The sequence below is a fragment of the Capra hircus genome, chromosome 24, assembly GCF_001704415.2.
Source record: "Capra hircus breed San Clemente chromosome 24, ASM170441v1, whole genome shotgun sequence".
In the NCBI taxonomy this organism is placed as follows: domain Eukaryota; kingdom Metazoa; phylum Chordata; class Mammalia; order Artiodactyla; family Bovidae; genus Capra; species Capra hircus.
The window spans coordinates 39158437-39171095 of NC_030831.1; the positions used below are offsets into that span (position 1 = coordinate 39158437).

The 12659-nt window shown below is 49.8% G+C and overlaps 1 protein-coding gene across 5 annotated transcripts; it reads right to left on the bottom strand.

Annotated features, from left to right (window-relative positions):
• ZBTB14 (zinc finger and BTB domain containing 14) lies at positions 4486–12141 on the bottom strand. Of its 5 annotated transcripts, none has more exons than XM_018039783.1 (3): positions 11728–12141; positions 9091–9174; positions 4486–7975 (listed from the first exon to the last, which is right to left on the bottom strand). In XM_018039783.1, the coding sequence occupies exons 2-3, from the start codon at positions 9091–9093 to the stop codon at positions 6629–6631; spliced, it is 1350 nt and encodes a 449-aa protein (XP_017895272.1). In that variant the 5' UTR covers positions 9094–9174; positions 11728–12141; the 3' UTR covers positions 4486–6628. The 5 variants fall into 5 exon arrangements, with proteins under 5 accessions (XP_017895272.1, XP_017895271.1, XP_017895273.1 ...); XM_018039782.1 differs by having other exon boundaries at positions 9091–9358; XM_018039784.1 differs by lacking the exon at positions 11728–12141 and adding an exon at positions 10647–11105.

The window sequence follows — 12659 nt, forward strand, 5'->3', positions numbered from 1 at the left end:
ACATTCAAAAGTCATCTGAGAATGTTTATTTTGGACAACCAAACTTCATGACTATGCATTCAAAATGTTTACTTACATCCTAAAGTATATTCCATGAACTGCACTGAAATACACATGAGAACAGAGTTTTTAAAGCATTTTTCACATTTATGATTTCTTGTAAAATTTGGTAAAACTTGGGAAAGTCATTGTTTAACTCCATCCTAGAAAGAAAGCTTCATGAGAATGGGACAGGAGTCGGTCCTGTTCACTGTTAGCTCCCAGTGTCCAGTCCAAGGCCTGGCACACATGAGACATCCAGGAAGCATTTGTTGACCAATACACTTTAATCTTAATCTACAGAAAGTAGTTTTATGTAAGATCGATGGAAATATCCTCCAAAGAAAAGAGCAAAGTGATTCAATACCACGGTATTCTGGAACTAAAAAAAGACCCGAATTCCTGAGCAGTAGTGTAAGTCCCTTTTGTGAGAATGCAACAAGTCATCCTGGAATTCCGGCAAACTAGAAAGGCAAAGGTCAGGTGTTGGCCAAATACATACAATATCTGAAAAGTACATGCAAGCATATCTCCCCAAATGCATGATTTCTGAGAGGAAACTCAACAGCCAGCTGTCAAAACTGCAATTCTGACTCTGCCATCACAGATATTTCCGAATAGCAGGGAGCCATCCGGAGACCAGTGTTTACTCTTGACCACACTCCCACGAACCACTTAAAGGATGGGAGACTATAGAACCAAAGGCAACTCTTAGAGGAATACAGGAATTTGTGAGGACAAGGCTGTGAACTGGTTGAAGATTACAGAAATGCTAAGATAAACATCTTCTACAGATATCACCTGATAAGAACACTAAGTGAGATCTAGGTCTACAGCTTATGGCCAATGACTGACAGATGTCAGAGTCAAGAGAAATTCAATCTTGTTTCTGCTTCTCTATGCAGAACGCCCCTTAAGCAGGGAACACTTTTGGTGTACCTCAAAAGCAGTAGGTGTGTACTGGTTATCACTAATTTTTGCAGCAGACCATGAAGAAGAAATCCCAATCAACTGTTTTAGAAATAATGAAATGAAGGCTCAGGGCAGCTAAGAATTTGCCTAAATGTATGTGATGTGATGTGATCAGTTGCTCAATCATGCCGACTCTTTGAGAGCCCACCAGGCTCCTTTGTCCACTAGATCCTCCAGGCAAGAAAAGTGGAGTGTGTTGCCATTTCCTCCTCCAGAGGATCTTCCTGACCCAGCTATCAAACCCTCATCTCCTGCGTCTCTTGGATTGCAAGTGGATTCTTTACCACTGAGCTATTGGGGAAGCCTAAACGTATACATTAATTGAAAAGGAGAATCGGGATCCAATTCAAGTCTGACTTGAAAATTCTTCCCGTGAACCTACCATCCCTCCTTGCTTGCTATACTGAAAAGATTTATGTGAAGAAAGGTAACTGGGAGCATCTCTGGAATAAATCAAAGAGTCACAACTGATGAAATCTGTTGTAATCCAGATAAATCACACCCAGGGCCCCTGAGATAAGATAAGTATGGTGATCTTTAAGGAATCAGAGGCAAACACCATCTTTGTTTTTTAAGATTGCTTAAGACAATACTTCGAAAGGGCTACCCTGCTAGCCAGGGGCCAAATCTCCCTTTGTATCTCAGGGTTCAGCCCTTGGCCTCACACAATGCTTAATACACGCTGAATTAAGAACATGCTATTTTCACCATGGGCTGCCCTGGTGGCTCAGGTGGTGAAGAATCTGCCTGCAATACAGGAGACCTGGGTTTGACCCCTGGGTTGGGAAGATGCCCTGGAGAAGGGAATGGCTACCCTCTCCAGTATTCTTGCCTGGAGAATCCCATGGACAGAGGAACCTCGCACGGGTCACAAAGAGTCAGACACAACTACTCACACACACTTATCCTCACGTACCTAAAGCTTTCTCAAGCAGAGTTAAACCAATTTTGAATAGTTCCAAGGGGAAGAAGGTTCAAGGAGGTAGGCAAAAAACAGATACAGACTTCAAGCCACAGGGAGCAGTTAGAGGTCCCAGGACAGGAATGGGTGTTCACCAGGGGGCAGGGAATCCCTACAGTTTCGAGTGCTCATGGGTTTCAGTGGAGGATTAGAAGGAAGGAGGGAATACATTTAGGCCCTCGTCTGTCCCTGGAATGATTTTCAGCGGTCACTTTGCCTACAGTTAGATGTCTTTGTTTCCCTTATGTTTGGTGGGGATGGGGAGTTAAGAGAGAGAGAGGCAGACAAATGCTCAAGGTGAAGGGCAGAGCGGAACCTGAGAGCTGTTCTCCCTTTTTTCCTTAACTCCTAACTCAGAATTCAAGACCAGAAGTTCTGTTAAACTAGTTCATTTCCACTTACACAAAAGGCCTTTACATCTGCTGGGGGAATTAATCACCACTAACACCACTACTTGAGAAAATTAATTCTAGGTTCCCAAAGATTTAAGTTCCTGGAAAAGGGAATGGCAATCCACTCTCATATTCTTGCCTGGAGAATCCCCATGGATAAAGGAGCCTGGAGGGCCACAGTCCATGGGGTTGCAAAGAATCGGACACAACTGAGTGACTCAGCACAGCACACAAAGACTAAGTTGGGCCTCCCCAGTGGCTCAGCGTAAAGAACTGACCTAATGCAGGAAACACAGGTTTGATCCCTGGGTTGGGAAGATCCCCTGGAGGAGGGCACAGCAACCTACTCCAGTACTCTTGCCTGGAGAATCCCATGGACAGAGGAGCCTGGCAGGCTATACAGTCCATGGAGTTGCAGAGTTGGCATGACTGAGCATGCATACACATGACTAAATTATAGATAACATTACACAACATAATCCATGAAGTTGGAAACTACATCAACCAGAATCACTCTCATAAACACCACCATTGCCCGCCCCCCCACCCCCCGCCGCAACAGAATAGGAGGAATTTGTTACTATCATTCTGACTTGATAGTGACCTCTGTGATTTCTAACAATTCTGAATTTGTGATCAAGTTAATGAGAAGGCAGATTACCTACATTTTAGACTGTCTAAAAATCCCTTCCTCAGTCATTACCGAAGCCATGCAAGTTGGCATAAAAGCTACCATCAAGCTACCATCAATGTTTGTAGACATTCTCTTTGAACAAATTGAAAAAAAAAGTAGACGGTTTTCATATAATGAAAAAGTAGTTCTAACAGTGGACAGAGAACCCTGCACCTGCTCCACAAGTGAAAGGTAGACTCAGGAACCGATACTTACAGTCATGCCCCTAAATGAAAGAAGGAAGCTGTCACATCAGCACGGCAAGTCTCACTGTATTTACTGCTCAGCAGGACTGTTTGAGTGTCAGTAAGCTACAAGTGAACACAAAACACCCCACTTTCAGACTGGTGGCCCTGATCACAAGACTCAAAAAGACGTGGTAACACACTTCTTGTGTGATGCACAGTGAAGTCCACCAGCCACAGGAAGCCAAGGACCCCATCTTGACTGACCTCCCTGGCATCAGTCCCATGGGAGTTCCGCCATGGGACATAATCCTGTTATAACATGCATCTCCCCAACAATGTGCATGGGAAGCTGCTATCTTCATTTTACATTCTGCACACCTATCGGCAGGGACCATCTCAGATCAACGGCATCCCAAGCTCTCAGTCTAGCCAAATGGTCCCATTTGTTTTATACCTTGCTAAAATGCACCAAACCTCAGAGGGCAACCAAAATGACAAACAGCATTTTTTAAAATTAAATGACGCCTGATACTGCTGTAAGGCAGCAGCATACCCACCCAATGCTAGGGGCCATCAGAAAAACCACCATGGATGTACCCCAAATGCAGCTCCAATTCTGAGTTGCCAGGCTAGAACCAGGTAGACACTTGGATGCTTTGTGGGCTTTAAAAATAAATAAATTTTTTAAAAAAGTGATTCTTTAATGATACTGTTACAGCTTCAAAGGGCTTCCTTGATGCCTTAGCTGGTAAATAGTCCACCTGCAATGCAGGAGACAAAAGAGATGTAGGTTCGTTCCCTGGGATGGGAAGATCCCCTGGAGGAGGCAATGGCAACCCACTCAGTAGTCTTGCCTGGGAAATCCCATGGATAGAGGAGCCTGGTGGGGTAACAGAGTGAGGCATGAGCATGAGAACTTCAAAGGATTAAAATGTACCTTTAAAAAATATTAAAGTATTATATATATTTTCATTCTAATACTTGGTAAAACAAAGTAGTAATCTTGACATTGGCCATTTCCTTCCTTCTCACAAGGCAGATTCAGAGTAAGCATGTTTCAGAAGGAACTGGCTGGGAAGGGAGGTACCCTAGAACTGCTGGACATGAGGGCGTCACCATCCACAGGACACTATAGCCAGCTAGGTGGGAGAGAGGCAGGCTTCATGACCAGGAGACAGGAGAGCTGCCATGTCACAACCTCGCTGCCCAGAACACAACAAAAACATGCACCCTAAACACAGATGAGCCCAGCACCGGTGGTGGAAATTACAACACAAATATATTTCTCATGCAAAATACGAGCAATGACACATATTTACAGGATGCAAATAAAGTGCTGAAAGAGCTTTCTTTTGGGGATACCACTGCGATTATGTGGTTTCAGTGAAGGTTAATGCCACATGGGGAACTTGCAACTCTTTATAACCAAGATGAAGATAGTATAGAATATGCACTTGGGTAGAAACCTGGGTGTGTGACAGGCTGCTAGGAAAAAAACAAAAACAGGAATGACAGAAGTATATTTTCTTTTATATACAAAAACAAAGGCCCCAGGTATGATTTGTTGAAGTAGCCATCCACAAGATGTTAGATCACTTTTCCTTTGCTTTGGTTAAAACAGTCTAGGAACAGCAACCGGTTCCCCTTCTATGAAGAGCATATAAACACAGCGACACAACTGCTTTTAGGAGAAAATAAACAACATTTAAGAAAAGAAATTAAATTAGTTTTAAACTAAACATTTACCAATAAATAAGATTCTTAAAAAGGTAACATCTTCATCCTACAATCATGGGCATAACATATACACCAGTTTAAAAAATAAATTTTCTCTCACAATAATAATAATTACAGGTGTTAATGCAACGAGCTAGGAAATGAAATTACTTTAATGTATCTTAAGAGGAAAAAAAACCCTAGCAACCAAAAATAAATTTTAAAAATCGACATTTTTTGAAAATGGTACATTCTAAAAGAACTAATTCTTTATTACAGAACATAATTCAAACTATTGTTGGTATTTCAATGTATTCCTAAAGAAATGTTTAAAAAGAAATTTCGTACACCAGAATTGGAACAGCACTTATAATTCAGTTTACGGCTCTGAAAAGGCAATCATCTTCCACTTAAAACTGTAACCAGTGATGAAATATACTTCAAGAACATAAACATTTGGACAATCTTTAATATTGGTTAAAAACAGACTGACGTTTGTTTCTGATGGAGATATTGTTAATCCCATGTGCAAAAAAAGTGCAGCTGTCTATTTGTACTTGAGATACATAAGACCAACGCTTCTGTACTATTTACACAGGTAAAAGATTTTAAACATAATGATTTCCGGAAGGACATTGCATCTTCTTTATGGATAATCACGTGCTACCGAGAGCCCAAAAGCTTGATGACACTCTTTTAAGTTACACAAACGTACCCAAAGAGGTATACCTGCTCTTGGCCTAATTTTGATCCTAAACAAAAATCCAATTTCAAAATCAGGAATTATTTTGATCTAGGAAATCTTGGACTTGTTGCAAATGTGCAAACCTTGTCTCTGAGAACCAGGTTCCTACACTCCCTTTTCTAACCCTCTCACCACTGGTCCAGCCCACAAACCCCATCAGCTGCAGAGTAGCAATACCCCAAATAAGAGTGAAAAAACTCAGCCCTCAAGCAACTGACATGCCTTTAGGTCATGTGACATCTTTAGGGGCTGGTAAGGGCAATCAAAAAGGATGAAGAAACACTTCAGCAAAGCAACCATTATTTGTCCACAAAAACCATGAAAAACAAGTGATAGAAAATTAACAAACCAAGTATATAAATCTAACAACATTTTGCATTTCCAGAACTTGTTTTCCTATCCGTGCACGCAGGGTTCTTGGTCAATCATCCACCCGTATTTCCTGCGTCTACACGAAGTACTTTTACTAAAGTTCTTAAAAATGTCGCTGTGACCTGTAAGTCACACAGAATGGTCAGGAAATCAATCCACTCAATTATCACTCTGTACGGTGCACTCCCTGGTGCAGCAGGTGGAGAGGGGGACTTTTAAAAAGGGACATAAGTCTCTCACTTCTGAACTGGGCCCAGGAGTTCTCAAATTAAAATCAGAAATCATAAAAAAAAAAAGTGGCGGGGGGCGGGGGCCGGGTGCTTACTGGCAACATTAATACAAGACACCAGACGGGACAGTGAAACAGTTTGGTCAGAACCAAGGAACGGTTATTTCCTTGCAAAGTTTTCGAAACACCCAACCAAGCACTGCCTTATGTCCAGCGAGTACAAGTTCTCCGTAAGTTTCCACCGAAATGTGGCGGCTGGCGTTCATGGGTCGGGATGCCGGATGCGGATAAAGGACGCTGAGCATCCCTGCCGCGCGCATGCGCATCCCGGTCCCCCGCCTCTAGCTGCAGGCGATGGTCTCCAGCTGCTGCTCGGCCTCCGCAGCCATGGCCGCCGCCTGCAGCTGTTCGGTCTCGCTCTGCATGGCGCTGGGGGTGACTTGCTTGCGCTCGCTGTGCATGTTGTTCTCGTGCCGCTTCAGGTCGGACGCCTTGGCGAAGGCCTTGGTGCAGGAGCCGCACACAAAGGGCTTCTCGCCGCGGTGACGGCGCTCGTGGTCCTTGAGGTGGGACTTGTGCTTGAAGGCCTTGTCACACATATGGCAGGCGAAGGGCCGCTCGTTGCTGTGCACCCGCTCGTGCTTCTTCAAGTCCGGGGCGCGGATGAACGACTTGCCGCACACCTCGCAGCTGTAGGGCTTATAGCCCGTGTGGATCTTCAGGTGCTCCTTCAGATGGGCCTGCGTGGTGAAGCCCTTGGTGCACATCTCGCACACGAAGGGCCGGTCGGCCGTGTGCAGCTTCTCGTGCTTCCTCAGCCGACCCTCGTCCGAAAACGTCTTCCCGCACGCCTGGCAGGCGATCTGCTCCCGGTGGTGCCCGTACAGCAGGTACTCGAACTTCATGTCGCTGGCCGCCGTGGTCCAGCCTGGGGTCTGCTCATCCTTCACTTCACTCATCCCGTCGTTAAATGTTAAGGCCTGAGGGGTCTGGGACCCCAGGTCCTTGGACTCGGGGGTCTCCATGGACTCTACCTCCTGGCCGTAGCAGTTGACCTTCCGTACCTCCTCGCTGCCCAGCTCTTTCAGGATGGCCTCCTGCACCCTGAGCGTCGTCGTGGGCGATTTGCCGTCCTCCTGACTCGGGGGGGTGCCTTCTACCGTGTCATCCGAGGGGCTGTCGTCCTGGTCTCCGATTTCCTCCACGTCGTCATCCTGAGGGTCGGCAGCATCCCCAATGGGGCGGTTGATCTTCAGGCAGTACTTGCTTTTCGACTGACCGTTGTTTTCGTCCGGGCTGGACACGTCCCGCTTCTGAGAGCAGAGTTTATCCAGGAACCGGATGCCGAGAATCTGACCGGATGACATCATTAAGTTAACATCTTCTTTTTTCACGGAGATCTTTGCCGTGTACATGTAATTCAGGACCTCTTCAAATATATCGGAACGGAGGAAATCTATTTCTATTACTGAGGAACTATCTACCTCAAGTTTCTTGAAAAGCTTTTTAAAGTAGGTGCTGCAGGCAGCGAGAACACACCTGTGCGCTCTGAACTTCACATCCTCGACCACAATCGCGATGTCGCAAAATTCTCCTTCCAAGCGTTGCTCGTTGAGTGTTTTCAGAAACAGAGTTTTATGGTCATCGTCATTATATTTAATGGTTTCAGACATACTGATGAAAAACTCCTACAAGAAAATGTTTACAAAGAAAAAGAATTTTGGTCATTATGGACAGTTCTTTTCCATATAAAAATTTCAGGGAGATTTCATTTTCTGACCACTTTCCGGTCCCTAACAATTTCAGAAAGTCACTGTCAGGAGGGGTTCAAGAATAGGAGAAGAAAAGACAGATCCAAATTTAGGGATTTCCACAGTTCCTTCTACTTATCTTCACTGTAGTCAGCATATGCTTACTCATAATAACAACTCCTACTGAGCACGCAATACATGCCTGGCATTGTGCTACACGCTTTTCATGTCTTCACAAAGGCAGTGATCAAGTGACCTTGAGAGATAGGCATTGTTATTACCCTACTTTACCAATGAACTGAGGAACCTGCCCAATATTCTAGCTATTTAGTGGACCGTCAGGGCTCTAGCTCTAGCAAATCCAGGCACTCTAGCTCCAAAACCAGTGCTTCCTGATAACTAGAGGTAATAATGACAACTCAGCTTCAAGGTTTAAGAAAACCGTCTCTGGCAAGCATCCGCCAGAGCCGTCTGCTGTGTCTAATTTCATGCCGAGGAAGATTCAGTAAAATAACTAGCAGCTCTCAAGGTTCTGCTTCCTTGACGGAAGAGACAGATCACTCCTGCAGACCCAGGGAGGGAAATCGTTTCCAGAACACTCCATTCAGTGTTGTCCTCTAGTTTTTTCACACCAGTGTTGGGCTACTTCTGAACAAGGGGCAAGGTTTAATAGGACCCTCAGAGAATCAGATGACATTTGGGAAGGCAGTGACAAGCAGCTTCATTCCCCACTGGATGCCAGTCTATCTGTCATCTGGATCAAAGTGTCATCAGAACTGGATGCACTTGACAAGCGAGGCGGGGGTTTTATGAGAAAAAGAAATGTAGAACTGGCACAGAAAACATCTGCCACGTGTTAAAGAAGTGATCTTTTTAAAATTAATGTGTCCTAGGTGTTTCTTTTCAAAAACCTTGCTTTCCTTTTATTTGACCAAGCATTAAGTATGAGGAAAGTACCTAGTCCCCTAAAGAACGCTAATACATAACTGAGAGACATTTTAAAGCTGACACCAATAAGATTCTAAAGACTTAATATGCAAAGTCATAGTTACCATGAACAACTCAGGCTATTATCTTAATGCTTTGAACACCAAAATCTTCGGATCAGAATAACTCTGATCAGGGGCACGCCAGTCCTACAAGAGAAAAGGACATAAAAGAGTAAAGTTGGCTCTTTCCTTATCCCCAGTTGCAAACAAGAATGTTTTCAAAAATTGATTTTTAAAAAGAAACTTTCCTTTTTTGTCCTGTCACTGGCACCTGTACCCATTTTCAGGTTGGGAACAAAGAGGAGGGTGGCTGGCAGCGTCGGGTTCAGCTCTGAACAGATATGAAGGAGAAAAGGTAAGGGCTGGAGCACTGGCAGCCTGGAGGGGGTGTGTGACGGGAATGGGAAGGATGGGCTGGGGAACCACTAAGGGATTTCCCCTCACAAAGCCTCTGTCTGTATTTGCAAGGATGTTGATTGCTGCACAGATAGAGTAAAAGCTGGTAAATACCTCATTCCCCTATCATTTCCTGCTGGATATACAGCCTTCCACATTTTTTTCTGCTTGGCTTATATAAACATAGACTATTTATTTTTTACATCGATAAATATAGACAAAGTTAAGAAAAGTACATATACTCAACAGTTAACAGTGGGGGAGAGGGAATGGTAGCCGATTACTTCTGTCCACTCTTCTGTATGATGTAGTGTGCTGCTGTTGCTGCTAAGTCACTTCAGTCGTGTCCAACTCTGTGCGACCCCATAGACAGCAGCCTGCCAGGCTCCCCCGTCCCTGGGATCCTCCAGGCAAGAACACTGGAGTGGGCTGCCATTTCCTTCTCCAATGCATGAAAGTGAAAAGTGAAAGTCAAGTCCCTCAGTCGTGTCCGACCCTCAGTGACCCCATAGACTGTAGCCTTCCAGGCTCCTCTGTCCATGGGATTTTCCAGGCAAGAGTCCTGGAGTGGGGTGCCATTGCCTTCTCCGATGATGTAGTATATAGTTACTTAAATCACTCTGGTCTTGAAGCTTGCATTAGAGAACTCCAGGTGTGTCTGCCTCTATCCCTACAGGGAAGCTCAAAGGATTCTAGATTTTTTCCAGTTTAAACTCCATTCTGCAGACCAACATCCTGAAAAACATCAAGCCTTCTCTATTGAACGGTGACCACACAAACTTGAGCGTGGCAGAACCAGAGTCCTGAAAACCCTCTACAGAAAAGCAAAAACATCATTAAGGTGTCTAAAGTGGCAGGCTGTTTTCTTACTTGCCAAGTGCGAGGACTGGGCAGAATAATTTCTAAGGATGCACCCCAGCCTGAGGCCACCCCCAAGGGAAGGTAGCCTTCCTACCAGGTTACTTCCTACAGTCGCTCTCTCTGGAGCTTGTGGGATAAAGGTGCATGGACCAGGCACAGGAGAGGCGTACGGTACCCATGGCAACATACTTAGATTTTTTTTTAAAGCCTATGTGTTATTTGGTCCCACTCCCTCTCTCCATATCTCCATTTTCCCCCCTCTGTTGAGATGTTCCCATTGCTAAGTTCAGGTGAGTCAAACGGCAAGATCCCCGTTGCCAGTATCCCTACAGGTGGAGGGCAAGATACCGCTCCAACCACACCTCCTGGACGAAGCTGCCTCTGCATGTCGATTCTCCAAAGCGCCGGCGCGGGGGCCCCCGCTAAGCCGAAACTACAGAAGCCGCGGCGACCAGCCGGCCGCCTCCCCGACCCCGGGGCCGCCGCGACAATGGCGGCGGCACCACTTCCCGGTCAAGAGCTCGCCGCTTCTGGATGGGAAGGGAGCAAGGAACTGAGCGCATGACCCGGGCCACCTCCGGAACCTCTCCGAGCCTCGCTACCATCCCGCTCAGCCCGGGAGGTGGGGGACGGGATCCAGCGGCTGGCATTCCTCCCCGAACAAAAGCTCCCGCCCGGGAAGCCGGGCGGAGCACCAGCCGTTCTCTCTTTTAGAATCGGGCTCTTCGGCGCGGGCTAGGGCCGCTGCTCCGAGCGCGAGAGGGAGGACCCACGGCGGCCCTGGCGGCGGGGATCGGGAACGGGCGTGCGGCCGGGCTCCGCAGCCCCGCGCCGCGCCGCGCCGCGCCCCGCTCCGCCCGCGAGCCCGGAGCTCGCGCCCCGCGCACTCCCCGGCCGGCTCGCGCCGGGCCCTCCCCCGCCCTCCCGCGGCCGGGGGCGGGGGCGGCGCGCGGCCGGCTTCCCGAGCTCCGCAGGCGCTCCCGGGAGTGCGAGCGCGGGGGTCCCGGCCCCCTCCTCCGAGGGCTGCTGGGGGGCGGCGCGGCGGGGCCCGCGGCGCCGAGGGGCGGCGCCCGGCGGGCCGCGCTCGGCGCCGGGCTCCGGGCCGTCCCCACCCCCACCGCGGTGCACTGCGGCGGTGCGAGCGGGGGCGGCCATAAACTCCGCCGCCGAGGCTCGGCGAGCGCGCGCGCGGGGCAGCCACTGTCGCCGCCTGGCCGCTGCCCGAGCCCGTTCGCCGGCCTGCGCGGCCCCCGGAGCGCCCCGGCCCCACGCCCGGCCCCGCTCGCGCCGCGCCGCCGGGGCCGCCCGCACCTCCTGGAGCTGACGGGTGCCCCCGAGCGCGGCGAGAACGCGCTTCTTCCGGGCAGCCCCGCCGCGCCCGCCGCCCCCGCGCCCGCCTCGCGGCCGGCCCGGGCCCCTTCCGCACCCCCGGCCCGCGCTTACCTGCAGCCTGGCACAGCCACAGACACTCGCCGTGGGCTCCCCGCGCTCGCTGCACGCAGGCCGGGGACGGGATGGACGCGGGGCGCGGGGGCACGGTGGGTGGCAGTGTGTTTTGGATTTTTTTTTTTTTTTGGAGTTTGGGGAGGGGGCGGGGTGGGGGGGAAATCGTGCACGTCCCTGATGGTAGCAGCCCTCCTCCTGCACGAGCACAGAATGTCTAGCCGGCCCAGAACACCCCCACCGGCACCCCCCCCTTCCCGTGCATGCGCGGTGCGGGCCAGGGGGAAGGCGCGCCGCCGGCTTGCGCAGGCACGGAACACGACCGGGCCTCTAAATGGGCGAGCGGGGAAAGGGTTAATCCGGGACCTTGCGACGCTTTCGTTGGAGTCTACGGGGCCGCCCCCGGAGGGCCCTGGCCTGCGCACGCGCGCGCACGCGCGCGGGTTGGGGCGCGCGGAGCCCGCGCGCGGGAGAAGTGGGTGGGCGGGACCGGGGCGGGGCTTAGGAGCGGAGGAGCGAATGCACGAGCGCCGCTCGCGGGCACCCGCCCCGCCTGCCGCTCCCGCCTGCCGCTCCCGCCTCCCGCTCGGACTCCCGAGCTCCCGCCCGCGCCCTGCGCCGGCGCCGGCGCCGGCGCGGCACCGGGGACGCGGGAGCCCGGCGCTCCCGTGCGTGTGCATGTGCGTGGGCAGTGCCGCCCTCGGGCGCGCGCAGGCCGGGCGCCGCGGCTGCGGGGCTCGCCCGCGAGTTCCGGACGGGCGTTCCGGGCACCCTGCCTTCCGCGCTCGCCGGAGACAGCGAGACGCGCGCTCGCGGGCGTTGGGTCTTAGCGGGCATCGCCGCCGCATTTTGTCTATGGGCGAGTTATAGGAGCTCAGTAAGCGTTTGTAGAAGAGATGCAAAGGTGACATCTTTTCATTTGGACTGTAAGG